This window comes from Pipistrellus hanaki, assembly GCF_964339955.1.
Source record: "Pipistrellus hanaki genome assembly, chromosome: 14".
Lineage (NCBI taxonomy): Eukaryota > Metazoa > Chordata > Mammalia > Chiroptera > Vespertilionidae > Pipistrellus > Pipistrellus hanaki.
In genome coordinates, this window is record NC_140516.1 from 35684551 (window position 1) to 35712134 (window position 27584).

Consider the following 27584-nt stretch of genomic DNA (forward strand, 5'->3'; position numbering starts at 1 on the left):
TGGGAGCCCTCTACCCAGGAGGGGCCGAGGCCCATACTGCGCTTGACCAAGCCCAGTCCATGCACAGTCAGCCCGCAGCTCCAACCTGGGGACTGGGGGCAGCAGCAGGCAACTAACTCCCAGCCGCCACCCCTTCCCTCCTAGCATGCTCAGGGCACCCCTGGACTGGATTTTTGCCTGGTTCACCTCCCTGAACTCATACAGACCCAAGTCACATAACTCATTTTCAAGAACAAAAAAAGAAATTATTGGTTTTCCAAGGAAAAATCAAATATAAATGACACTCAGCCTCCTTTCCTTTCGGATTACCTCCCCTGACCCCAACCCCAATTAGCTCACCCTGGCTGACACTGGGGGTGCAAGAAGGAGCCCCCTCCCCTGCCTGCGGGAGCCTGTGCCCCGCTCCCCAGTGCCGGGCACCGCCGGCTTGGGGCTGTCCTCCCGGCCCCCGGGCTGACTGACTCACAAGGTCCGCAGCTTGGGCATGTGGTTGAAGCTGGACACGGGGATGGTGGTGATGTTGTTGTTGTTCAGGGTCCTGGTGGGGAAACCAGAGTCCGTTAGCGTCTGTCAGGCAGGAGCTTAGTGGGAGGGAGAGCAGGGCTTCTCCCTGACAAACACTGTTCCATGGTCCACCCTCAAGCTGGGCCAGCTCTGGGCTGGACTGGGGGCGGGGCCTATGCCAACGAGCGGGAGACACAGAGTCACGGTCAGGGAAAGAGACACAGAGCTGCGGTCAGGAAAAGCCCTGAGCAGCTGGGAGGCTGGGAGGCCAGGAAGAGCCAGGAGAGGGGCAGGCGCATGTGTGGGCTGGCTTAAAGAAGGGCGGGGTTTAGACAGACATGTGTCGGAAGCTCCTGGAAGACGCCGCCATGGCCCTGGGTGGCCTCATAAGCAGGTGAACCTGGGTCATGCTCCTGTGGGCACGATGACCCACGAGCAGGCGTCCTGGAGCCCAGCAACACCTCCCAGGTCTCCTGCCTCCTGTGCTCTCGAGGCCCCACCCATGCCTGAGCCCCCCGCCCACTGCCTGAGCCCCCAACCCGCTGCCTGAGCCCCTACCCACTGCCTGAGCCCCCCGCCTGCTGCCTGACCCCCCGCCCGCTGCCTGAGCCCCCAACCCGCTGCCTGAGCCCCTACCCACTGCCTGAGCCCCCCGCCTGCTGCCTGACCCCCCGCCCGCTGCCTGCGTCGGCCCAACTCGCCCCAGACTCCCCGAGCCTCTGCTTCCCTCCCGTGTGCTACTTACAGCACCTCCAGCCCCCGCAGGGCCCGGAAAGCGCCCTCCTCGATGCAGCTGATGTGGTTCTTGTCCAGCTGCCTGTGGAGCACAGGGAGGTGTGAAGAGCCGGCACGTCGCTGAGAGCAGCGTCCACACGTCCTTACCAGGCACTCATTCCGTTTTCTGTTAAAGGGCCAGGCCCCTCCTCTGTCCAGTGCACATGTGTCCACCCGAACAGTAGGCAGTAAGGGCTTAAGTGATCCCCTACTTTTTTGTTAAAGCGATAAATGTAAATCAGAGTTCTCTCCGATTCCTCTACCTAACCTTGCCTCTCTCCTGGGGCGCAGGCACCCACCCCACTGAGGAGACCACCGAGAAGGTGCTGGTAGCTGGGGAGTGAGTCTATCACAGAAGCTGTGGCAGCCAAAGCCCGAGGCAGAGTCCAGCCCCGAGGCCCAGGGGGCTGACTCGCTGTGGCTGCCCGGAGCGCCGCTCTCAGAACACACTGAAGCCGGGACCCGGGCTCCTTGGGAAAGAACGCGGTGGTCAATTACCAACGGCTGCTACAGGCACAGGTGGGGACCCGGGGGTGTCGGGAGAGACAAGCACACCAGGCATTTGCACATCTCCTTTAAGCCTCAAAACAAGCCTGTGAAGTAAGTGTGACACCCTCATTTCACAACACCATATAGCGAGGCTTCGGAAGCTAACGGACTTGCAGCAGCTTATACAACGAGTGCCTGAAAGAGGATATTCAAGCCCAGCTCTCCCAATCTCCCGAAGGGCAAGGGCACGGAGACTGTCCGTTCAAATGGACCGAGAACATCACCCTAACAGCCCACAGCCCTCCAGGGCTGGCCGTCTCCTCCCACTCCAGGTCGTTCCAGAAAACCATGCTGGCACTGCCCCCTCAGACCAGAGACCAGCTCCTTGGCTGCCTGGGCTCCGGGCTCGGGGCGGCCCCGTGGCCCCGTCCCTCTCCGCCCAGGCCTGTACTCACAGGTTTTTGAGGTCCGTAGCTCCACGGAAAGCCTTCCTGGGGATAGCCTGGATGGCGTTCTCACTCAGGTCCCTGTGAGGGTCGAGCCAGAGGAAGAAACACTGGTCAGAAGAGGCTTCTCCAGAGGACCCTGGTGAGTCAGGGAGCGGAGGGGGCCACACAGTGGGACCAGTCACAGCGGCATCCCGGGCCCTGGGACAGTGCCTGACACACAAAAACTCCTCCTTGGTAAGCATTTGAATGAATGAATGAATGAATGAATGAATGAACTGGAGCTCGGTGCCAGCCACCTCCCATCCTCTGGGCAAAGGGGTTGCAAATGGAGGGAGAAGCGTGGGGCATGGCTGACCAGCTCTGCCAGATCCCAACCTGCCTCCCCCCACACTCACAGGGGTCAGCTCAGCCTCTGGGGCACCCTCCAGGGATGCAAAGGCGATGGCAAAGGAGAGGCGGGCTTCCTGAGGGGCCCACAGCCACCCTGGGACCTGTGGTGAGTGCACCTCTGGCCCCAGATAACCCGCCAGTAGGTGGCCCCCAGGTCTGAACTCCAGGCTGGGTCTGACTCCAGATCCCTCACTCTCAGGACTGCAGGCAGCAGAGCCACCACACGGACCAGAGTCCCCACGGGGACTAGAGCACGCTGGCCTCGGGGCTGCAGGGCCACGTCCCTGCCCTCCGATCACTGAGGATTTTATCACCCCTTCCCCCCATTAATGTCCTGACGTGAGGGAGGAGGCATTGCAAATCTCTGGCCTGTGCGAGCCCAGGCCAGCTCTGGACCCTTCCTCCAGCTCCTCTGGCGAGACGGGGCCTCTGGCACCGTCCACCTGTGTCTCCCTCCCTTTCTCGACCTCTTCGCTACAGACCTTTACAGACGTCCCTTCCCTTCCCACGGCAGTGGCGCCAACTGCCATTGTGTTCTGAGCGTGTGTCCCCGAGCCGCACTGCCCAGCACCTCCATGTGTGAGTGCACCTGCCCCTCACGCTGCCCGTGGGGAAAGGCTGTGCCCACCCCCACTTCACCAGGAGCAAAGGGAGGCGCAGAGAAGTTAAGCAGCTCCTTTAAGAGAACACAGCTGGCAGGTGGCGGCCTCAGGAGGTGAACCCGGGAAGTCAGGTCCCCGAGCTTCCCCTTGCACAGCAGGCCTGGAGGGGGAGCCAGCTCCCACTTTGCAGAGGAGATAACCTAAATAGTTTACCCAAGAGTGACCAGGACGGGGACCCAGGCAGCCTGCAGAGAGCCCTGCGCCAGACACTGCAGCCAGGGATGACTGTCCTGACGTGGGACTCAATGTCAGGCAGCCCCCAGACCCTCTGGCCCTTCTCCTGGGCCAGGTCTCAGGCCTCAACCATCTCCTTCCCATCAGCCATTCACCACATGAGCCTCAGGCTCCACTGCAAGCCCTGGGAACGTGACCCCCCTCCAAGCCCCTACCCCCTACCACTGTCCCCTGAACTAGTGGGGCTTCCCTCCTTCTGTCTGGGTTTTTCTGCTGAGACAACAAAGCAGAAAGCCCACAGCAGAGTGCACATGGCCCTGAGCCCAGGAGGGCCGGCTCGAGTCCCGGCTCCCCAGGTCCTGGCTGCGCGTCTATGGGCCAGCACGGTTCCCTCGTGGTAGGCAAGTTATTACCGCCACGGCCGCACAGCCCATGCTGGCTCTATCGTTCCCTTGGTCTGAGGGCTTGTTCTCTCCCTCTTCTTCCACGCGATGCTGGGCAGAGTAATCTGACAGGTAAATCACTTCCCTGGGAGCGAGCCACAGAAGTCAATGAGGTGGCCCGCACTCAGGGCTCACGGTCACTGTAACCAGGGCCAAGGCAGATGCGGGAGCCCCCCAGGGACGCAAACCGGCCTTGATGGAGCACCGCCACGCTCGGTGACCGCTGGGCTCACGCAAGCAGAGGTCACGCAATGCACAGAGTCCTCGGAGGACACACGGAAAAGCAGAGAACGGAATCCCCATTCCCTCACTCAGCCTGTGTGGGGACAGCTGACCACCTGCTGGGGACACTACCAAGACGTACACTCCCGCCTACAATCATCTCGTCCCGGGAAGGGCAGTATTTCCAAAGAGATGAGCGAGCTCAGAGAAGCAAGTGGCCAGCTCCACCTGGGGGAGAGGAGAGGAGAGGAGCTCTGAAGCGGGTCCTGGAAAGGAAGTCAGAGTTTACCAGACAGGAAAGGGAAACCAGGGAAGCGCATGCTACACAGCGGGAACAGCGTGTGTGAAAGCCCAGAGGCGGGACGGAGGGAGGCAGGTGGGCTGGGGCAGCAGCACACAGTTTGACATGGCTGGGGTGTGCCGATGGGAGCCTTGGGGTGGTTTGAAATGATGTCCACAAATTCTTTGACATGCTCCATCTTCAAAAGACGGAGCTTAATTCTCCCCTGCACTGTGGGTGGGATTCAGGACCTCACTCCTAAAGAAGAGAACGTGACAGAAGTGGCGGGCAATTTCGGTGACTAGATCATAAAAGACCCTTTCACACAGCTCCCTCTGTACTCTCTCTCAGATCACTCTCCCTGGGAGAGGCCGGCCTCAATGCCACCGGGACACAAGCAGAGGCCCGCATGCAGAGCACTGAGGCCTCCGGCCAGCAGCCAGCACCGGCGAGCCAGCCACGTGGGCGAGTCCTTGCGGGAGCGGGCTCCCCAGCCTCAGCACGCTGGCAGATGCTGCTGCCTGCTGCGGTCTCCATGCTTGTGTCCCCGCCCCCAAATTCAGGTGTTGAAATCCTAATGCCCAATGGACGTGGGGGCTTTAGGGGGTGCTTAGGTCATGGAGGACGAGCCCCCTGTGAATGGGGTTAGAGTTCTCACAAAAGAGTTCTGAGAGAGCTCCTCGGCCCCTCCCGCCACGGGTGGACCCAGCCAGGAAGCAAACCCTCACCAAACGCTGTATCTGTCGCCACCGGGGTCCTGGACTTCCCATCTTCTGGAACCGTGACAAGCTGCCCAAGTTATGGAACTCTTATCACAGCAGCCCAAACAGACCAAGACACGGCCCCAACCCACATCACGACTGCAAGCTCCTAGAAGTCCCCAAGCAAGAACCACCCAGCCACCGACAGAGACTGTGAGACAACCGATGTTTATTGTTCTTTGGGGCCACTCTATGTTGAGGTACTTGGTTACCCAACAACCAGTGACCAAAACAGGGGTGCCTTGTGGAAAGGACTCAGGAGAGGGGCTTAGAAGCTGTGCTGGCGAGCGTGGTCCTGACCTGAGGCGTGAGGATCTCCTTGGAGATTTTGAGGAGAGCAGCCCAATGCTTAGACTTGGCAAGAAGGAGCTGAAATGTGTTAGGGACATAGCCCCATCACTTCCCTCTTTGGACCTCAGTTTCCTCATTTGTCAAATGCAGAGGCTGGACCAGATCATCTCTTAGTCTCCTCACCGGTTCATCTCTTAGTCTCCTCACCAGTGCGTGCCCACCACATGCCAACTACTCCAAGGCATGGCAAGGGAGGCCCTTAGAGCATTTGAGATCCCAGGGATGGGGAGGGAAGGGGGCCCATTGCTGACAGTATGACTTCTGGGCGGAGTGGGATGAGAGAGAACAGACACAGCTACCCTCCTGCTCCTCCCACAGGGAGCGGAGACATGTGGTGAGGGCATGACAAAGGCAGGAAGGGCAGTGGCCCAGAGATGTCTAGAGACCAAGGAAGACGGAGGCTGCACGGGGGTGGAAACCGCCAGCGGGACCCTCGCCGTGGCCCCAGCTGGCAGCTGGCCCTTCGACCGCGCCTGGGAGGGAACTTGGGGCTGCACTCACATCCATTATTCCATTTAATCCTCACCACAACCCTGCGAGGAAGGTTTTCTATTGGTATCGATCGGTTTATTGATTTAGGCCAACCGTGTTCCAGAAAGGCTTTGAGGTGGCTTATAGGGATTTATAAAACAGCAGGAGAGCAGGAGTGAAAAGTGGGACAAAGAGAAGAAGGAAAATCAATGGTAGATGCCAACAATGCAGCACCAGGCGACCCACGCCCCTGCCAGCTCCGAGCGGGGCCCGGGCGCTAGGCTTTCTGGGAGCCCATGCGTAGAGGGGAAACCGGGCGGTTGGTAGCACCCTCAATAGATGTATAAATGTGAAAGGACCCATTGCAAAGGATAGCTATTTGGTGCACTTACAATGAGACAAGAATTTCCCCAGGGGTCTTTATTAAACGTGACAATGTGGCCTAATCAATAACACTAGATCCTTATAATAAATGGATTTCAAGTGTCTGCTTCTTATAATAGCATCACATCAAAGTACAGTTCAGCAAAAGCAATTCCATAAAAACTCACACCAGGCGCTAAGTGGGGAGGGAGGGGCAGGAGCAGCCGGTGGAGGCAGGAGACATGATGGTGGACTCTGGCATGCTCTAGGAGCAGCTGGGTTTGCCGGGAGACGAGGCGGATAGGTGTTAGCAGGCAAACGCCTTGCAGGCCAGAGAAAAGGACAGGTTAGAGCAGAGGTGGGTGTGTCTGACGGCTTTTTAGACATCGCTCTGGGGCACCAAAGCTTACGGAGGAAAGACGCTGCCCCTGTGTACACAGCAATACACTGAGAGCCAGCGCAAGAGGGGAGGGTCCAGGGTGGGGGCAGAGCTGAGCTGACCTGGGGACCTCAGGCCCAGCGCCAGGCGAGGCCACAGCCCTGAGCAGCTCACATTGTTTAAATGAGTGAAGGAAACTGAGGAAATCAGGGGAGCCTTGGAAACCTGAGAAAAATGCAACATGCTGGCAGCAGGAAGGGGTGGGGGTGGGGAGAGGCTGACTCTACAATGAGGAAGCCCTGGGTTCCACTCCTGTTTCTACCAGCCATGAGCCGCAGGAAGTTATGCATCTGAGAGCTATGGTTTCTCTATGCGTGAAATGGGAATAAAAATACATACCATGCCATGCTTTGGAGAAGATTGAGTCCATGTAGTTAAGCTTTTATCCTTCCCCCTCCATTTTGGCAAAATTTAAGAAACGCTGGCTTTTGTGCTGCCTTAAACAGCCAGCCCAAGGCTTTCCTAAGGTTCCGTTGTTCCCAGTGTTCCCTCTAGGGGGCGCCAGAAGCTTTCCCTGGACTTGGATGTCCTCCCAGCTACATCACAACCCAAAACAAAGCTATCCACCACCAGCACCGTTTTTTTTTGTTTTGTTTTTTTTTCCTGCCCCAGTTGATGTCCTATTTGGTCAACAATTGTTCTGTTTCCCAAACCATTCAAATAAAGTTTCTCATCTCCATTTTCACCCAGGTGGCACGAAAACCTAAAAGGCGCGATGCACATCTTTTCCCATCACGTTTTCCCAGGCTTGAGCCCCCTGCATCTTTCTCAAACGTGGTGGCCTTGTCACAGGTCCTGAAGTGAGGAGTGTGACCAGGGTGGGTGTGTCCGGGCAGAACAAGAGACACTGAGAGAGGCCATCCTGGAGGAGGGAGAGTCCAGAGCTGGAAGGACAGCAGCTAGTGGCCTGGTCCCGGCCAGGGGTCAGAGAAGGGCCCGGACAGAGGCTCAGAAGGGAGGCCCGGGCAGGCCCTCGAACAGCAGACTCCCGGAGCGAGGACAGGCTGGAGAGAGACGAGGCCCTGGGCCGCTCACCGTTGCTGGGGAGTGCTGACACGGCCGGCCCGGGAAGCACCCGCTGAGGCCAGGGTGTGAGGGAGGAAGCCCGCAGCTGAGTGTCCCAATAACGACGTGGGTTCAACAGGCCCCGCCTCCCCCTCTTAACTCACACGGTCTTAGGCGAGTCGTTTAACTTTGGCCTCCGTTTCCTTGTCAACAAAAGGGGGGTGAGAAGCAGCGCCCACCTTTCAGGATCTGAAGTGAGAGAGAGGCTGCCCCCGCCTGCTCCTTCCCTTATGCAGAGGCCCCTTCGGTTCCTCAAATCCTCCTGCCACAGGACCCCTGCCTGGAGTATTCCTCCACTTCCCACCCAGGAAACCTCTGTTCATCCTTCACACCTCCGTCTACAAACACCACCCCGACCGCTGACCGCTTCCTCTGGCTGGAGGCTTCCAGGACCCTCGTGCTTTCCCGCCTCGGCACTCATCCAGAATTGTAACGAAATGCTGGTGTGTGGAATGCGACACAATACCGATTTGGGGTTCATTAGCATCCATCTCCCCCACGGTCAGACACTGTCTGTGTTGCTTCCCACCGTCTCCCTGATCCAGGCACTTTGCCGTGACGTTTAGCTGAACTGAACTAAAGCGGATGCTTACACGATTCTCCTGCCCCATCCCTCTGCGTGTTCCTGGCTCACGCGAGGAGTCAGGACAGGCCGTGCGGCTGGGAGAAGAAACCCTTAGAGACGGGGGCTCTGAAAGGGAGGGAAGCGCTGGAGAATCGCGTATAGTTGCGTTGTTATAATCGCCTGCCCTTGTTATAATCGCCTGTGTTGTTATAATCGCCTGCCCTTCCTGTCACGCGTCCTCACAGAACCTTAGTGACCGGCTGTCCTCGTGTGGTGCTGCGGTGGCACCGGCAGCACCAGCAGGGAGGGGTGGGCAGCCCCTGTGGGAGGAGAGTGACTGACTCTTCTGAAAAGAAAGGGCGAGGAGCTTACAGTAAGGGGTCTGCAGGCGAGATCCCCAGCCTGAACTCCACCACCCAAGATCGGGGGTCCTGAGTCTGGGAACACTGGAGACCCCAGCCAGGCCCTTTCCTCGAAGAGAAGGGGGCAGCCTGGCCCACACTCTGAGCTGGGCACCATCCCAGGCACCCCGCTCCCGCTGTCCTCTTCCCGAACACTCTGCCAATCCTTCCAGCCTCTGCCAGTGCCAGGGCTGGGGAGGCGGGGCTGGGCAGCTGAGGTCGGGACCCCATGTTCTCACTGCTAATCCCCCTTCACGCTCTAACCAGATTGGACCCTGCTGGCAGACAGGCCTCTAAGCGGATCAGCGGGGAACTCGGCCCGGGGCTGCTGGGTGCTCGCCAAGGCCAGACTCGGCCCTGGGTTCCTGCCGCCTGCTCGGCCTCCGCTCTGCAGACAGCTCAGGGCCAGCTCTGTCTGCCTCACAAGCCACGTGGTAGTGGGGCCTGTTCCCTCAAGTCTCTGGCTACCCTGAGCCCACCCAATATAGGGCCTGGCTGGGAAGGAACCATTGTGGCCCCACTGTTCCAGGCCACCTCACCTGGGACTTCCTTGTCCTGAGACTGTAGGATTAAAGACTCGGACCAGAGCTGACACAGCTGGCCATGTACCCCCTGCCAGGGGCCCCATGAAAGTTTCCCAGCCCCTGGAGCCCCAGTCTCCCCTTGTAAAGTGAGAATAATCGGTGGGGGGGAGGGCTTATCTGAGGTTGTATGGCATCCTCAGTAGGGCTGACAGAGTCAGCTGCCATTACACATATATACTATATATGTGTCTATATATATTATATCAGAGAGAGGATGGAAGAGGGAGAGATAGAAGCAGCAATAAGAGAAAATCATTGATTGGCTGCCTCCTGCATGCCTCCCCCATCCCCTAGGGATCGAGCCCACAACCTGGGCATGTGCCCTGACCAGGAATCAAACTGTGACCTCCTGGTTCATATGTCTATGCTCAACCACTGAGCCACACTGACCAGACCATTGTTCATATCTTAGAATTGTCTTTATGAGGCTCTATGGTGTGTGTGGGAGGGGGTGGGGGGAGGTGGTGGAAAATCTAGGACAGGGAACCAGGAGGGTGCAGCTCAAGGCTGGCTCCAACCCCAGCCACTGGTGATATGGATGCGACCTGCACCTCCGTCTCCCCTTTCCACAAGGCTGGCATCCCAGTGAGTCAGGAGGATTGAGTTACACTCGCTGTGCCTCACGCTGGGCACCCAGCACGGCAGCCTGGCATTGCTGCTGCCAGTGAGGGTCGCCCAGGACCCCAGAGCAGGCGACTCAGCACCCACGTCTCTGGCACCCAGACCAGCAGCACTGAGTCACCTGGAACTCGGTCAGAAATATGGGCTTTCTGGCCCCACTACTGACTCAGAATCTGCATCTTAGCATAGTGAGGTTTGGGAAGAGCTGCATTGCACAGAGGAAAGTTTGCAAATGTTTCTTGTCCCCAGACAGAGCTCAGACAAACTGGGTTATAATCCCTGTTCCAGCCAGGATTTCAAAGCAGGGAGCTGAGGCCCTGACTCCTGTCCTATTCCTGGAGTAGGGGAGGGGAGAGGGAGGTGCGGGATAGGGAGAGACTTAAGACACAGACAACCCCAGTGGGTGGAGAGAGGGAAGAACAGCCTCTCACCTGCCACCTGCGGCGGAAACAGAGGCGGCCCTCACAGGAGGGGGAGCAGTGGTGGCCACTACATCAGCACCCATGCCCTCCCTACGTTCCTGCTGGGTCAGGGCAGCGGGACTCTGCCTGTGAGAACCAGGCTGTGGTGACCAGGAGCTACAGGATCCACTTCCAGGGGAGAGGTTGGCGGTACCCCTGGGTGGGATGCCAGGGTGCCCACCCTCTGAGCTGCTCCTGGGGTCTGATGAGACCCTCCTTTCTCTCTGCCTGTCCTTCAAGCCTCCCCTCAAATCCCCGCTCCCGCCAGGAGAGAAAGGAATTCCACCATTACCCCTCCCTGCCTGCCCGCCCCAGCCCACAGGAGGGCATCCAGGTGCCCCAGCTCTGCCTGTGCGGGCGGACTGCGTGTGTGTGGCCCTGTCCCTAGGTCACCTTCAAGGCAACTTCCTGAAGGAGAGCTCCTTGGTGACAGGGCCCTGAACTGTGCAGCTAGAGCGCCAGCCTCAGGGCAGGGCCTGGGGGTGTATCCCCTCATGAGTGAACCTTAGGGTCCCAGGAGAGACAGATGACAGCGTGGAGTGGCTGGTTCTCAGTGTGTTTCTCCTGTGAGTGCCTTTGTTTCATCACCTTCAGGAGTCAAGTTTGGGTTGTGGCGAGGGGGTGGGTGTGTGCAGAAGAGACCAGGGAATAGTGCCAGAGGCACACACTGGAGGGGGAAGGGGGCTGCTCCCAACAGCCACAGGCCCCGTTTCCTTTGCTCTTTGGAACCCAACCCTGCTGTTCCTCCTGGAACCTGACTGCTCTCTTAAGGGACCAGTCCCCTTGCTGATCATTGTGTGCCCCCCTGACTGCCTCTCCTCTGCTCCCCTGATGGCCAGAGTCAGGCCACCTGGAGCACATGGTGGGCCACCAGACAAGCCAGCATCCTCAAAGGAGGCCTCCGTGGGGACAGGCACTGGCCAGGCAGAAGATGGTCTGGGAGAAGAGCCAGGTGGCCTGGGTTCAAAAGCAAGCTCAGTCCATCGGTTGCCTCTTTGCGCCTCCATTTCCCCATTTGCAGCATAAGCTCTTAAAAGGGGTCAATAAGCTCTTAAAAGGTGTGTGGAAGTAGCCAGAAGGAAGACGGTCTAGCCTACAGTAGGTGACAGTCCATTGTTTTGCTGGGAAGGCTTCAAACAACTAATTGCTGGGTGGTCCAACTCTGTCCCCTCTCCTCCACTGCCTCTGTCCTCCCAGGCTGGTTATACGATCCATGGAACTAAAGCTCACACGTGCTCTGTGAGGTCTTGAGATATTTTTTAAGTGTTGAACATCCAACCTTCTCCCTGGGAATTCCTGACGTCCAAGCTCCTGTAGGTGGTTTTGCAGGCTGACACCACGGATGGTGGGACTTGAGCTTTGCAGGAGAAATGGACAGTGCCAGGCAGGCGGCTGGAGAGATGCCCTCCCTCCCCATCCCACCATTTGGCCCGGAGCCACGCCTCCTCCTGTGGCCACCCCCTGCCTCCAGCCCTGCAGAGTTAATGTTGCAGAAACCTCATTAGGAAGAGACATCAAGCAGCCTCGAATCACACTGCGCCATAAAACCACCCTGGGTAACATTTCCTTCACGCCGGTTGTTTCTTAGGCAGCTACCAAGCATGACTGCCATCAGGTCCCAGGATAGAGATATCAGATGAGCCGCACACACCCTGCAAAGCAACCTGCCCAGGAGAGCTGCTCAGAGGCAGGAGTGAGTGCCTCGGGGGCAAACAGGAACACAACCAGCAGGCACTGGCCTCAGCACCTTGGCAAGAGCACGATGACAATAGGATGGATGAACAAGTCAGGGTCAGGGGTGAGGGATCAGGGGTCAGAGGCCAGGGGGATGCAGACTCCTCTTCATCTGAATGCCAGGCAAGACCTTCACTGTATTTGATCACTGCACCACCACAAAGCCCAGGCACTCTGAGGGGTGCTGAGCGTGTAGGCACTGGGGCAGACAAGGCTCTCATCCTAGACACCTGTGAGTTGTGAGCGTCAGTGACTTCAGAGATTCTCAGCCCAGATACAAGGGATTGCGGTGCAGCAGGAGAAAGAATCAAGATGCAGAGGAAGGAACAAGAGCTTTGGAGCCTGACAGCCTGCGTTTTCCTGACTGTGTGACCTTGCGTACGTCACTCAACCTCTCTGGGTCTGCCTGCTCATGTGTAAAAGGAGGGCTAAGCACACACAGCTCCTCTGGCTGAGTTATGGTGAGATTCAATACCAGGTGTGCCATTTACATAAAGCACAAACACAGGCCGACCGAATCCATGCTGGTAGAAGTCAGGATCACCGTTACCCTTGCAGGGGGGCGGGGTGAATGCCTGGAAGGGGGTCCCTGGGATTCCTGGGTGCTGCGGTGTTTTCCTTCTTGATTGGCTGCTGGTTACATGAGTGTGTACACTTTGTGGAAATTCGGCGAGTTCTCTATATGAAAATACGTAACATGCAGGGAAGTCACACCCTTGTGTACAGAAGTTAAACGACAACGAAAAGTCTTTAAAAAACATGTAAAGCAGTGATTTCAGTGTGGTGCTTTGTAGGTATGTGACAAATGCCAGCGCCTTCCCTCCCCAAACCCCACAGGAGGAGGAGGCTAAGGGGGGAAATCTTCCCAGGTGACAAATACAAGAAAAACGGGGGCTCCCAATTCTAGGCAGCGAGGAAATAGCCAGGCTGAGGGGAAACCGCACAGAGGACCGCCTGGCGGAAACAACGCCCACCCCATCGTGGCAAGAACGGGGACCAACTTCAAACAGACGCGGAGGGGGGAAGCAGGCGCTGGGGTCCCTGTGCATTTTGGCCGTGCCGGCGAACATGCTGCCTCTGCCAGGTCTGTCTCGAACACAGCGGGTTCGGGGTCCACATCTCCCTGAAGAGCTAGTGAGCTGCCCTGCTCCAGAGCCAGACCCCGGGGGCTGAGTGCTGATGCTGGAGGGGCGAGGACCTTGGGGAACCCAGCGCAGACGTGAGAGAAACAGGCCAAGGGAACAGCCTTCACGGTGGTTCTGGATTCCCTTACTGCCTTGTTTCAGGAAGGCATTAGGCAATTTTAAGGCTATATTATAAAATGGATTAAGATAACAGGAACCATGCCGAGACCGGTTTGGCTCAATGGATAGAGCATCGGCTTGGGGACTGAAGGGTCCCAGGTTCGATTCCGGTCAAGGGCATGTACCTTGGTTGCGGGCATATCCCCAGTAGGGGGTGTGCAAGAGGCAGCTGATCAATGACTCTCTCTCATCAATGTTTCTAACTCTCAATCTCTCTCCCTTCCTCTCTGTACAAAATCAGTAAAAATATATTTTAAAAAAACAAAACAAAAAAACAAGTCCTTAAAAAAAAAAAAAAAGATAACAGGAACCAGAAGAAGAACAACAACAACAACAAAAAAAGACAAAAATAGGTAGAAACATTGAACAAGAGAAAGAAGCACATCCTATGCAGGAAAGCCTTTGCATCTGCTACAGATGGGCCCGGGCTTCTCCCAGCCACAGGAGGTGTGAAGGCTGATGCACTGCAATTACCAAATCCACAGATGAGCACAAGCTTGGGAGCGGCATGTCCTTTCCTGGTCCTAAAACCAAGCATGTGTGGCCTTCCTCAGGATAAGAGGCAGCCACAGGATGGGAGCCAACACCTTCACCAGCATCCCCAATGGAGGCCCCCGGACCCCTTCCGAGTCACAGACCAGCCGGTTCTACAAAGGGCCAATTTGCTAAATTTCTTTATTTTCTTTACCAATTTGGTTTTAGGTGGGTGATTTCCCATTTGTCTTCTCAGCAGCCTTTGAGGATTGATTGGGTGTCCTAGCCCCAGCTCCCTGCAGTCCCAGGAAGGCACAGGGGTGGTTTTGCAATAGTTCAAATGCCAAGAGTAGGGCAGAGACAAATGGCACAGTCCTTAACATGCTGTAATAAAGACAAAATGCAAACCAGTCAACTCGCACCAAATAGTTAAAGGAAGTAAGTCAGCGTGATGAATCGGTCATTTGACAAATTGGCCATTCAGTGAATTGACATTTGGCAAAATGGCTTTTAGCAAAATGACATTTGGTAAATTGGTCTCCTCCTGATGCAGCAATGTGTTTCACGGGGCAATTACTTACACTATCACGGCCTGGTGCTAGAGCTCAGGGAAGCCATTTTACACCTGGGTTTACCCACACCATCTAGTACACTGCTCTTCACTGGGCTGCCACATAGGGTGGATTTAGAATATTTTGAGGGATGCATGCACTGCACAATATGCAGGCCATCCTGCATACAATATGGTTACTCTCAGTTAAACTCGTCTAGACTCTCAGGGAAGACTCTTTGGCTTCTCCTTGATAATGACGGGGAGAAAAATGGACAGGATTCAATGTGGTTTAGGAGAGAGAACCAAAGAGGAGGCAACAGGGCTGGGCAAGTAGAATCTGGCTGTGCTTGGGGAGGGAGCTCCACTAAGGGCAAGTGACCAAGATGCCAGTCTGAGCTTCTGCAGGAAAAGCTGGGGAGCCTGGGCAATGCACAGGGCAGCTAATGCCAGAACAGATTTCTGACTGAGTCCATAGCAGGAGTGGTCCTCTGAGGAGACCCACGGAGTATCATGGAGTCCCTGGAACATCCATAATCTTCTCTTTCCTGACCTCCAAGGGGAAACTTTCTTTTACCAAAGACCTTGTCCATTGTCTCTACATCTGCAGGGCAGTCCAGACCCTGTCTGAGTCTTGGTCTCCAGAGTTACTCAGAAGAAAAATGGAACTTCAGGGATTGAAATGGCAAGAGATCAGCTCCCAGAACATCTGAAGCCCTTCTTGTCCCCCACATATGTACCCAAGGATGGCAAAGGGGCATAAGACCCCTAATTTCCTTCCAGGCAGGCAGAAAGGCAGAGTCCTGCTATGATACGAGGCAGCTGGCTTAGTGAGATCTGTAGGTGGAAAGCCATGCCAAGAGAAGCCGCTGGCCAGGGAGCTGTCCGTGGTGCTGAACCCTCTCGGCTGTTCTTTCCTCTGGTGGGAGATTGAGCTAAAGATACACCTTGGATCCTACTTACCTTCAACCTTACTCATCTGGCCCATACACCAGACCTTGTCTATTGCACGTTTTTCTTCACAAGCGCACAGGCAGTCAGCTCATAGCATATTCACAAAGGATCAGAAAAGCACCGTTATAAGCCTCAAGGTACCTATCCTCAGACTCTTTAGGAGAGGCATGTGTTGAACACAATCCATGCTACTAAGCTACTTCTCGAGACAGGTGAAGTTTGATCCTTCTCCAAAAGTCAGACCTTCTGCTGCCTGGACACAGACCCAAGCACAGAGGGGTGCTAAGAAGACATCTGGCCTTGCCCCAAATCACTTTCCCCAGGTCCTCACACAAAAGCCACTCAATTTAATCCTTAAGACCTTAGTAACCATCACCGACTCTTGTAGAGCACACAATGGTTATCAGTAATGGTTACGATTATTAGGATGATGATGATAGCTAGATATATGGAGATTTATTATGTGCCTGGCACTGTCCTATGTGTCTTATATATATATATTATCTCATTAATCCTTAAAACAACCTTCTGAGATAAATACTCCCATCAATCTGGTGTAGAAGTTGAGAGTGGGAGAAGTTGGGCACGTGTGGGTAGCAAAGAGTACATGGGAACTCTCTGTGATTTCCACTCAATTTTGTGTGAACTTAAAACTGTTATATATATAAAAAAAGCCAGCTCTTAAGCAATGCTCTCACCATACCTATTATCCAGATAATGTAATGGAGGCCTCGTCACTTTCCCAGGCTGTCTGCCTGCAAAGCCTGCAGCTAACCCACAAGGCACATTAGCATCGTCAAAGTGATGGGCAGGTGGGGGTGTCTAGAAGCATACACATGTCAGCAGTGACATTTGATAGATGAACTTAGGGGAAGGAGGTGAAAACCTAAAGTGCAGTGTAAGATAATGAACATTCATAATGTTGACATTGAGTCATCAAGATAAAGTTAAGTTATGCTCAGGACCCTCTGTTTTAGAGCTTAGATAGGTGTATCATAAATTTTAGACATAGTGTTATCAAACGTGGCATGATGACTGCATGTTTTCTCTGAGCAGCCATGCCATGGGGAGAGAGGAATGCCAGCCCCAGCTGGGGGTGAGCACTGTCCAGGGATTCATCTTCACACCTGGATTCCTACAAGTATCTCAGAACCTGTCACTCCTCCCAGCCCCCACAGGTTTGAAAGACAAAGAAGTGAGCTTTGGTATCCTGTGGGGAAGGGCTTTGATCACAAGTCAGTACAAGCAGGCAGCATCCCCTGGGCCTCTGAATGAAGGGTCCTGGTGGACAAAGGGAGGACCCATGACAATCGAACATTGGTTTCTCACGGACTCTGGCACACCCCCTGGGACACTACCCATGAGCCCCAAGCAGAATGAGTGACCATCAAGACTCCTGCCCCAGCCTTCACCGTGGCATGGAAATGAGTCTAACTCTGCGAAACCTGGAGCACAGAGGGCACCCAGGCCTCCTGTTGTGGCAGCGGTGGCCGGTGTCTGGGAGAGACAGGCAAAGGGTGGAAGCTCTGACCACCATTGTGGACACCAGAAACTGATGTTCAGGCTCAGAAGATTTCATCTGAGCATCAGAGTTGGCCCAATTCCTGATTCTCTAGGAGGGATGGAAACACTCTCCCACTTCCCAGGGGCCAGCTCCGTGCTCCCCACTCGTCATGCCACTGGCCCACCCAGGGAATGGCTGGTGCTGCCAGGCACTCTGCTGCCTCACCTCATCCCCTCCTCACACCAGACTGGGGGCCCCCAATGGGCTGCGGAGCCTAGAGGGTGATACACTTTTTGCAACACCTGCCAGTCCTTATGCACCCCTAGCATTGTCTGCAGACTGAATGAGTTAGTTAGGACCTTGGGCTTCAACTCCCTGAGCCAATTTTCCACATCTGTCAATGGGCACAGCAAAAATCATATGCCAGAAAGGTGCCATGAGGGTTAGATAGGTGGGCTGTCAGCTTAAGGCCCAATAAATGGGAGCTGCTGTTACTGCTCTTTTTCCTATTCCTCCAGGTCAGTGGGGATGGTGTGATAAATAAGACACAGTCAATTAAAAGCACTGCTGAAGGTCTTCTTCAAAAACCTGGCATGTTTCTCAGTCACCTCCTAACTGTATGCATGCTCTTTTCCTTTTAGCACTGGCCACAGTTTCAGTCAATCGATTATTCATGGAATTATTTAATTAATGTTTATCCCCTCAATTAAATCATGCATTCTATGAGATGAGGGCCATGTGTGTTCACTGCATATAAATATTTGATGATTATTTTGGCTATTCAGAGGTCAAACTAGCATGTGGGAGGGGATCTGCAACATTTTGATGTAAAAAAAAAAACAAAAAACAAAAACAGGTCCCGCTCAGGACTGATGAGATAGGGGTGTGAGACCCCCCACTGCCTGCAACCCCTCAAACACACAGCTTTTCCTCCAAGGAGCCTGCTCTCCAGCAAAATGCAAAGGCTCTGAACTGCCTCTGTGACAGTGTCGTGTGGAAAGGACACGCCGCTAGGCTGAAGGTTCTCTCCACGCTCCCCTCTCGCCATGCCCCTGGCCCGCCACGCTGTTCCATCCTTCCCACCACCTCCCTACTCCTCCGTGTCTCACAATCCCTCCACCCCCACTCTCTCATCACTGCACTTGCCACATCGCCTGTCTGTGAGTCTCCCACCTGATAATAATGATAGATGACAGCGCAGCTGCTGTAAAGAATACACCTGCCCTCTGCCTGCCTCTTGGGAAGGCACACTGCGTGAGGAGACAGGCAGGCTACCACCTGAGCCACATCTACAAGTGGGCACAGCCACACAGCGATGGAACAGCAGACCAAAAAAATGCACCCCTCTCCTCGCTCCCCCCACTCCTGTTTGAGCTTGATGGTCACGGCTTTCCGCTCCTGTACTGAGCATGTATCCAGGAGGCTGTAACATCCGGGTCTGATTCCGGCATGGGGAGCCCGAGCCTCTGGTATAATAACCTTGTGCCCTACCTCAGGTTTACCAGAGCTCTGCCCTGGGAGGGTTGTGTGTCAGTCAGTGGGGCCAGCATTTCCCGTTTCTCATCTTTCACTGTTGGAGAACAAAGCCAGGATGGAGAGCAAGCAGTATACTCGTTCTCCGGCCTTGCTACTCCAAGTGTGATCAGAAGATGTGCAGTCACGGCACTGATAGAGATGCAGACTCTCAGGCCCCATCCCGGACCTATGGGATCAGAAATCACGTTCAAGTTGTGAAGCACCAGATAGCGCAGTAGTTCTCAAATTTGACCAACATTGGAACCACTTGGGGAGCTTTAAAAAATGTTGAGATTCTGATTCATTGGTTGGGGGGTGGGGGATGGAGCCTGGGCATTGGGATTTTTTTTAAAGTTCTTCAAGGGATTCCACTGTGCAGCCAGGATGGAGAATCCTTGTTCTAAGCCACGCTGCCTTTATCCCTGTCATCTCCGCTTCTTGGGCCCCTCTCTTTGTCCTACCCCACCCCGTCACCTCTCCCTTACAATGCTACTTCCCTCTCCAGGATGGCTGGTCTCCAGATAACTGATGCCAATCAGGGTCAAAGAAAGTGGATCTGGAAGAAGAGTTCATACTAGAGGGTGAATGACTGACAGCTCTGATTTCCATGAAGTATGTGCATTTAAAAAGAGGAGGATTCCTGGCCCAGCCTTCATCCTTGGTGACATCTGAGGAATGTAAACAAAACACTTTGGGCAGAGAGGGCCTTCCTAGTGGCCCTGAAATTAGCCTTTTCTACCCAGCGAAACTTACAATACCGGAAAAGAGCTCTTTGTAGCAGGGATGAAAGCTTACTACTAAATTCAGATGGTTGAGCAAAGACACCTGCGTGTTTATCTGTGTGTGTGTGGTGTGTGTGTGTGTGTGCGCGCCTAATTTTCAGTCTCCTACTGATGTCGGGCTGTCCCAGGCCATTTTTGGTAGGAATGAGAAAGAAGGAAAGGGGAAAGTAAGAGGCCACATTAGAAGCCAGAAGCAGGGGCTGGAGGCCAAGGCTGGGGGTGGCAAGACTAGAAGGTGACGTACCCATGAAAGGAACAAGTGCCATATCTGCCACTCCTTCGTGATGACTCTGGTATCCATGTCCCTGCACAAACATGCCCCTCACCCTCACGGGCTGCCGCGGGAGGGTGCAGAGACCAAAGGCTGGACCCAGCTTCTTTCCCAGATGAGCAGTGGAGGCCGAACGGAAGCCAGAATCCAGGCCACATGCTCCGAGCCCGCCGGGCACCCTTGGGTAGCACCCTGGAGGGGAAAACTGCGGAAAAGCAATGTGGGAGCCGCAGCCAACTCCCAGGCTCAGGGCACATGGCAAAGCCACCCGATGGGAAGGCATGGAACCCAGAGGCAGAAATGGAGATGAGCCACCAATGAAGAGAAATGGGCAAAAGTGAATGAAGAAGAAAGAGAAGCTAAGTGAGAGGGAAAAAAGACAAAGAGAAACAGACAACAAAGGGGGGGGGGGGGGAGCATGACCTCCATGATTGGGGATGAGGCCTCGAGGTGGAGGCCGGAGGTACTTGGCTTTTCACAGCAGTGAGTCCGTGCCATGCCTGACAGCCAGCAAAGGTGCAAATGAAAAGAACGCAGTGTGTGAGCCACTGGGGCCCTCTGCTCCGCGCTGTGCTCTGCCCTCCCCGCCTCTCCCGGGCAGGCCCGGTGGCCGGGGCATAATTTGCCACTGGCTGGAGGTGTTGGGCTCCGATGATGAGTGTGAAGCCTCCGGGCGATCTGCCCGCAGAGGTGGGAATGGAGTTCCGGCCGCTGCAGCCCCTTCCCGGGTGAATCCAATCTCTGCATGTGTTTGTGTGTGTTGTGGGGAGCAGAGGTGATGTCCTCACGGGTCGCTGGGGAGGGAAGGCCTTGGCAGTGAGAAGAAGCTGCGCTGGGTGCAGGCTGGGGGGACAAGGCCGGGAGGGACAGGCTGTCGTCACAGGAGCCGGAGATCGGTGAGTGGGCTGCTCGGCTCATGCTCTCTCTTGCACACCACACGTCCAACAAATACTTCGCGTGTTCGTTAAGAGCAGTGACGCTGGAGCCAGATTGTCCGAGTTTGAATCCCAGCTCTGCCTCTCATGTGACTCTGGAGCTGCCCATGCTTTTATACAAGAGAGAAACACCTATATCTAGTTTAAGGCATCTTTTTCCTTTTAAGTTTTCAGTTACACAGAGCCAACTGCAACCCCGCCAGCTTTGAGAGGCCAGCAGAGTAGGGCCGTACCCAGCACCAGCTCTGCAGAAACACCACCTAGCCAAAACCATGCAGGGCCGGCAGCTTTGACGGCCGGCCTGGCCACAGCCGAGAAGCAATGTCCCAGAATGAAGGCCCTGCCCCTCCTTCACACCCAGACTCTCTCTCAGGGAAGGTGACAGGGACCTGGGAGGACACAACAAAAAGTGATGTTGGCAGCATTAGAGATCTTGCTCCTCGATATAGGTTGTCAGTTTGGCTCAAATAAACTCTTACAAAATTTCTAAGAACTGGAGTGAGTGCCAGAGAGGCTGACAATTGCAAAGACGAGGATTTTCAGAAGGCAGCAAAACCCCCTGGGAGAAGCCTGTCCCAGTGCTAAGGCTGCCATTCACTTTGCAGAAGGGCAGCGGAGTTGCTGTGCCCAGCGGATCCTCTTGGTCCCATCGAGAAAAAGGTCAAGGCCCCCAACCTCTGACCTGGAGAAACAACTTCAGGCAGCAAGTTCCAGGGCCAGTGCTGGCGCCAGAGCCTCCAGGACCATAGGGGCCCTTATTGTTTTTAGTGAAAGGTGCTCCTTCTCCAAGACACTTCCCTTTACTTGGAAACTGTCAAAGGGAATACGCTAATGTACGTCTATGGTGTGAATGGTGTCCCTTAGAGATGGCACCTCTGGACAGGGCACAGCATGTACATGGTGACATGTGCACATCTGCCTGGCCCCACCACAGCTGCATTGATGGCATGGCTCCAAAACTGGCTGAGCTGTGCTCTTAGGGATGTCCCAGCCTTATGGGGTGACCAGGACATGAGGCCGTGTGGGCCCTCGTGCAGAAGGCAGGAGACATGTGCAACCACATGGATGGGTTTTGAGAAACACACCAAGTGAAATAAGCCAGACAGAAAAAGCCAAGAACCATATGATTCCACTCACATGTTGGATATACACAGAAAGTAACAAACGAACAAACACGACAAACAAGTAAACAGACATTCAGACAGACAGTGTATGAGAGTCCTCTGAGGGAAGGGGGGTGGAGGAAGTGGAAGAGAGCACAGTGGTTCAGAGGAGACTTGACTTTGGGTGGTGAACACACAATGCAATATATACATGATGTGTGATAGAATAATACACTTAAAACTATATAATTTTACTAACAATGTCACTACAATACTCTTAATAACATTTAGACAAATAAGTGAATGAATCTATAGCTGCAAAAAAAAGGGGGGGTGGGGGGAATGAGAGGTTCCTACCCTAAAAGAAGATGGAGTGTCAAGTTCGAGTACCTGTCATTCATATGAAAATGAAAATGCAGCTACACTAAGACCAAAGTCGCCGTATCTTTTGTCCACAGTGCGGTAAGCACCAAGCACAGTGCCCAAGAAGAAAGCAAAGTCATAAAAATCTGTGGACTGCATCAATGCTTGACTCAATGCATGGGAGCATAAATACCTTTGATTTTTGTTATAAATTAATTAAAGCTACTTCATGTCATTTTGTGAGTTTACTTTTTTCCCTTGGAGGGATGGAAGGACTTTTACAACTCATGAAATTGCTTTAAGTAAATAAATGCAAATTAGTATATCTTAATAAACAAATTGTCCAACCTTAGTTACCTGCCCGTGCTCTTCTACCCACCCCCTCCCCAAAATTAAAACACACCCTAATAAACTGCATCTATGCTTTTCCCCTATGGTCCAGACGTTAACCTCACCACATCTCAATGCTGTCTGTGCACACCAACCACTATTTCCTGTGAAAGGTCCTTCTGTGGGGCTGCTCGGGCCCTCCATACCCTATGGCCCTTGTGCCATTTCACACCTTTAAATGCCAACTCTGGGACCAGAGAGGAGAAATAAGCATGGCCCAGATGAAGGGAGAGATGAGAATGAATAAAATACCAAAGAGATTCTTTTTTTTTTTTTTTTTTAATATGGGTTTTCTTTCCATTGGTTTGAGAGAGAGAGGAAGGGAGAGGGAGAGGAATATTGATGTAAGAGAGAAACATCCATTGGTTGCTTCCCACAAGCACCCAGACCAGGGATCAAACCTGAAACCTGGGTATGTGCCCTGATCGGGAATCAAGCCCTCCACCTTTTGGTACACGCACGGGAGGACATTCAATAACCTGAGCCACACGGGCCAGGGCCCAGAGAGACTCTTAATGCGAAGAATCAGAGTTCACCTATCAATGCCGATCGGTTCCTGAAACTAGTCCCCAGGGCCATGGCAAGCCACCGCCCCGTGGCAGGAAGAGCCGTACTAGCTGCTGGGATTGAACCTGCACTTGTGCTGGGCACGAGGAGGGACGAGAAGCTGACAGGAAAGGATGCTCTGGACGCTGACTCTGAGGCCTTCATTCCCTGCGCGTGCTGTGCGACCTGGGTGGATCCCTCTGCCAGTCTGTGTCCCCACCTCCAAAAAGAGATGTAATGTCAAGTTCAAGCACCCGCCGTGCCTGTCCTCTCCGACGCGTTGCTTCTCAGGAGAACATGTGTGCACACGCTCCCGGGATCTTGTTCATGTGCACGTTCTGACTCGGGGCATGGGGTGGGCCAGCGCATCTCCATTTCTCTTTTTTTTTTTTTTTTTTTTTAAATTTTATTGATTATGGTATCACATAATTGTCCTCATCCCCCAATTCCCATCCCAAACCCCTCCTCACATATACCCCCAACCCCCTGTTGTCCATGGCCACTGGCTAGGCCCATATGCATGTACGCAAGTCCTTTGGTTGATCTCTTCCCCTTACCCCTGCGTCTCCGTCTCTGACAAGCCAGGTGCTCTGCCTCACTCCCGGCAGCCAAGCGGAGAAAGACGCCCTCCTCCCGCGCGGCTGGCAGCTGGCCCCTCTCCTGCCGCTACCCTGGCGCCTGTTAGAATTTCGGTTCAGCAGACAAAACAGCCAGCTGCCGATGGAGCCCAGGGACCCAGCCAGCTGCTTTCTGCTTTTCCCTTTCCAAACAAAATTTGAGATGTCACTTTTTTTAAATCACAGAACAGCTGAGAAAACAAGCATTTCCTCCATATCCATCTCTGCGTCCCACCCCCACGCATCACGTGCCAGGATCCAGCCTTGATAGCTTGCTACCACCTTCCCCCACTCCCACCCGCCCCTGCGCCATCACCCCTCCTTGGACAAGGTGCCCCCAGCTCCTCCTGCCCTCCCTGCCACTCTCGGAGCTCACCTCTGGCGGAGGCGGCTTGCCAGGCTCGGTTTTAACAGCTCTGATTGAAGCTGGGATCCCGCTGACATTTACACTCCCTCATCATTATCAGCTCCGAGCTCCCAGCAGCCAAGCTAAAAAGGCTCCGCAGAGCAGGAGGGACCAGGAATGAAATGTCAGCGGCTCCACACTCCTGCCTCTTGCCGAGAGCAAGCAATCCCACCACCTGCCCCCAGCACGGCCCCCCGCCCCAGATTGACCCGGCGATGGGGGAAGAGGGGCAGAGACACACCCCCACCCCACCCCCAGCCTCGCACCCAGCAGCCAGTGGTTTCTTGTTCCAGGGACCACATTTTCTCTCCCGAGAATCAGGACACGTAGCGTGATTGAGAAACGCACAGACGAGAAAAGACCCATACAGGCAGGAAAACTACATCCCATTCAGTTGGGTATTTAATGAGGGCACCCACAAGCCCATCTCGAGTGGCTCTATCCTCATGTAGACAAAGGTAAGCCACCCAACCGTCGCCCCAACGAACGGACAGCCTTCCGGCCGCCCTTGAGCTCTGGGAGATCCAAAGCCCAGTTTCCTCTTCGGTAAAAGGAGGAGAGTCACTCACATCCTCAAGGGCACCTGGGAGGAGGAGGAGGAGAGGCAGCCCCTGGTCGGCAGCACCAGGCAAGTGCCGCAGCCGGGCCTGCACCTGCACCGCGCCTCCCACAGCCGGTCCTCGCTCCCCGGAACCCTCTCATGCCACACATCAGACTCCAGATGCTACAACCACCTGTCATCCTCCAGCTACCGGCCCGGTGAGCCTCGGAAAGCAAGGAGCGCCCGGACCCTTCCCTGCCCCTGAGGAAAGTCATGGCCCCGTTTTATGTCGGCTCAGCGGGGTCAGAGTTCACGGGAATGCGTCCCACTGGTTTTGAGACGCCACTTGCAGAAGGTCTCGAAGACCACGAAATAATGGACTTCTGGGTCACAGGGGTAATAACTTTCCCAGAGAAAGCATCTCTGACTCAATGCATGAAACTGTCAGGGTTTAGAGGTGAGAATTGGGATTGTGGTGCTGCTTCTCTTGGGAGGAGAAATTCGCTGTTTAAAGCATAGAAAGGATATCCACAATTTATATTTCTCGTTGTTTGTTTACCAAAGACGTCTTTCCTGGCCTATTCCGATCCTAACTTAAAAAGCAAACAATCTGAAATGTTTGATAATGGAGATCTTAAAAACAATGAAAAGCCCCATCCATCTCAAGGGGCCCCTCCAGGAAGTCTTCCCTGTTCACCCCATTCTGATCATTCACGACTACTCTGCCATCTTGCGGCACTCGGTACGTGGTCTGGTCTGCAATCCGTGCCCCTCAGGCAAAACATTAAATCTCGGAAGACCTTGCCCAGCCAGACCCTGTCCCTGGGCGGCCGCGGGCCTGGGCCTTCTCGGCCCTCCCCTGTGCAGGGAGGCGGCAGCTGCGTTTGGCGTGTTCAAAGCACTGCCTTCCACTTCCACACACACACGGCTGTGAGCACCGGCCGGATGACTGTGTCAGTATCGCAGTTTTGCTACTTCCATCCCAAGTGAATCAGGAAGCCCAGCTTACAGTTCAGTCTGCAGAATGGTACCCGGCCAGCTATCAAGTGTCTGGCAAACCAATAGCCTTGAAGGCCACAGCTGGGACGATACTCCCAGTGCCTTCCACATGAAGAGCAGTGGCTGGATCGTGCAAGGGGGGCAACACGCACGCAGGCACCGCCCTGCCCTCACAGAGCTCACAGCCACGCACACGAACACGGACACAGTGAGGATCCCGATAGCTAACCCGCACATCTCATCTCCACAGAAGCCCTGCGGTTCCACGCTATCGCCATCCCCACTTCAGAGGAGGGGAGAGACGGCGTGGGGGGTGGTAACAAGGACAGAGCCACACGGCTGGGCGGCAGAGGGCGAGCTTTCACCTGTGGCATTCAATGACGCCATCTCTGCCACCGCGAACACGGAGAGAGACAGGACAGAGAGGGAGACGGGACCCTGAGAGCGTCTGGCAGTGTGGAGGGGTAGACAAGGCTGAGAAGAGGAGTCGGAGCGAGCCGTCTCGCTGTGGGAGCATCAGAAAAAAGGAAGGCTGAGTCACAGGAGGGAGTGGGATCTCCCAGTGGGGCTTGCAGAGGGATCCCATCACGTGGGCCACACAGGGCAGCGGGTACCACAACAGCCGGGGGGGGGGGGGGGGAAGCTGCCACCCAGGAGCTCCCCAAACTGAGAGTTGCACAAAGAGATGGAGACTCTCCAGGGCAGAGGCCAGAAGTCATCAGCTCTGTTGTGCATCTGGTCAGGCGTCTGTCTGTCTGTCCTCCCTGCTCCTGGCTCACCGTCTCCACCTCTGCCTGTGGCGGGCCCGGCCCCTGTCTGCGCACGTACACGCAGGGGTGTTAGGTATGCAGGGGGGTGGTGCTCCCAGTCCTTTCCTTCACTTTTCTGTTTCACGCCAAGCCAGCTGGACAGTTCTTGGGGGGCAGCCCAGACCCAGGAGCGGGGAAAGGAGAGGGAAACGGAGGCCATTTCTTGCCCGGGGCTGAGACCGTAGCCATGGCCGTGCCCCTGCAGCAGGTCTGGCTGCTCTGAAGAGGAATTTGTACAAGGAAATCGGGAGAGAACAGCCCCGGGGCACCCCCATGGCGGCTATGACAACTGACAGCTAATTAGAAAGTTCCACGTGAGCCTCACCCGTGGAAAAGCCGTTAAATAATTAAATGTCTTATCTGTAGTTAAATTCCTCTGACACTATATACTGAGAGTGTGGCCCGAGAGCCGGTGTTCTCACTTCCATCACTCTGCGAGACACAGCACCGAGTCCCGGCAGCTTGCCCGTTGGCAATCAGCGACATTACGTCACTCGACGTGCACTTGTTCAGCCTCGGCGGGACGCTGCCTCCCGGCTCTTGGGTTGATGCACGCCGTCGGAGACCACTGCAGACTGTCCACCATAGAGTGTGTGTAACATGGCGCCACCATGGCTCTGATCTCACACAGGGAAGGAGGGAGCAGCCGGGCTCGGCCACAGCTCGGGTCTGGAGAGGTTCTGAGCTTCAGAGGATGGCGAGCTCAGCAGGCCCCAATGTGAGCTGTCATGGCACAGACAGCCACCACGTCGGGAGACCTGCTCTACATAGTGCCCGGGGATTCCAGGCTCCGGGGGCCCACAGACCTGGGTCTGCATGCCTGTTCCTCACTCGCCAGCTCTGGGACCTGCTGCAAGTCCAGCAAGTCTCCGGGGCCCGTTTCCACGTCTCCTCTGTGACGTCAGGATGAGAGGAGATCCTGGACGTGAACAGGTGGCACTGGCGTGGTCCCTGTAGGTGCCCTTGAGGAGTAGCAGCTATGCTTATAAGCTGGGGGACTAGGGAAGCTGACTGCTTCTCCAGACACCCTCAGAGGGCAGAGCTGGGAGGGGTTCCAAGTCCCAGGACAGCGGGCTGGGCTTGGTGAATGGAAGAGCCGTGCGCAACGAGCCAACAGCAAATGCACAGCCAAGGCGGGTGCGAGCACAGCGCATGGCGGGAGTTCAGGGGAGAGAGCGAGGCATTGGTGGGAGGGGCTACGAGATGGTGCTTTCCTCATTTCCACTGCCCTAAAGTAGGGGGCCAGCGCCCCAACATCCAAACAGGTATCTCCTTCCTCTTTCCTTGCAGCAAAAGAGACGAGGATGGAGCTGCAGTG

General features: G+C 55.0%; 1 protein-coding gene across 2 annotated transcripts in view; it reads right to left on the reverse strand.

Annotated features, from left to right (window-relative positions):
* The window catches only part of SLIT1 (slit guidance ligand 1), a 140425-nt gene that overhangs the window by 39654 nt on the left and 73187 nt on the right, over nucleotides 1-27584 (reverse strand). For both annotated transcript variants that reach the window (XR_014796751.1, XM_084903500.1), the window contains exons 5-7: nucleotides 2223-2294; nucleotides 1250-1321; nucleotides 467-538 (exon numbers count right to left, since the gene is read on the reverse strand). Coding sequence is in view for 1 of the 2 variants with exons in the window: in XM_084903500.1 (XP_084759626.1) it covers nucleotides 467-538; nucleotides 1250-1321; nucleotides 2223-2294 (216 nt within the window). In the remaining variant the exon portion in view is untranslated. The remainder of the gene's footprint in view (nucleotides 1-466; nucleotides 539-1249; nucleotides 1322-2222; nucleotides 2295-27584) is intronic.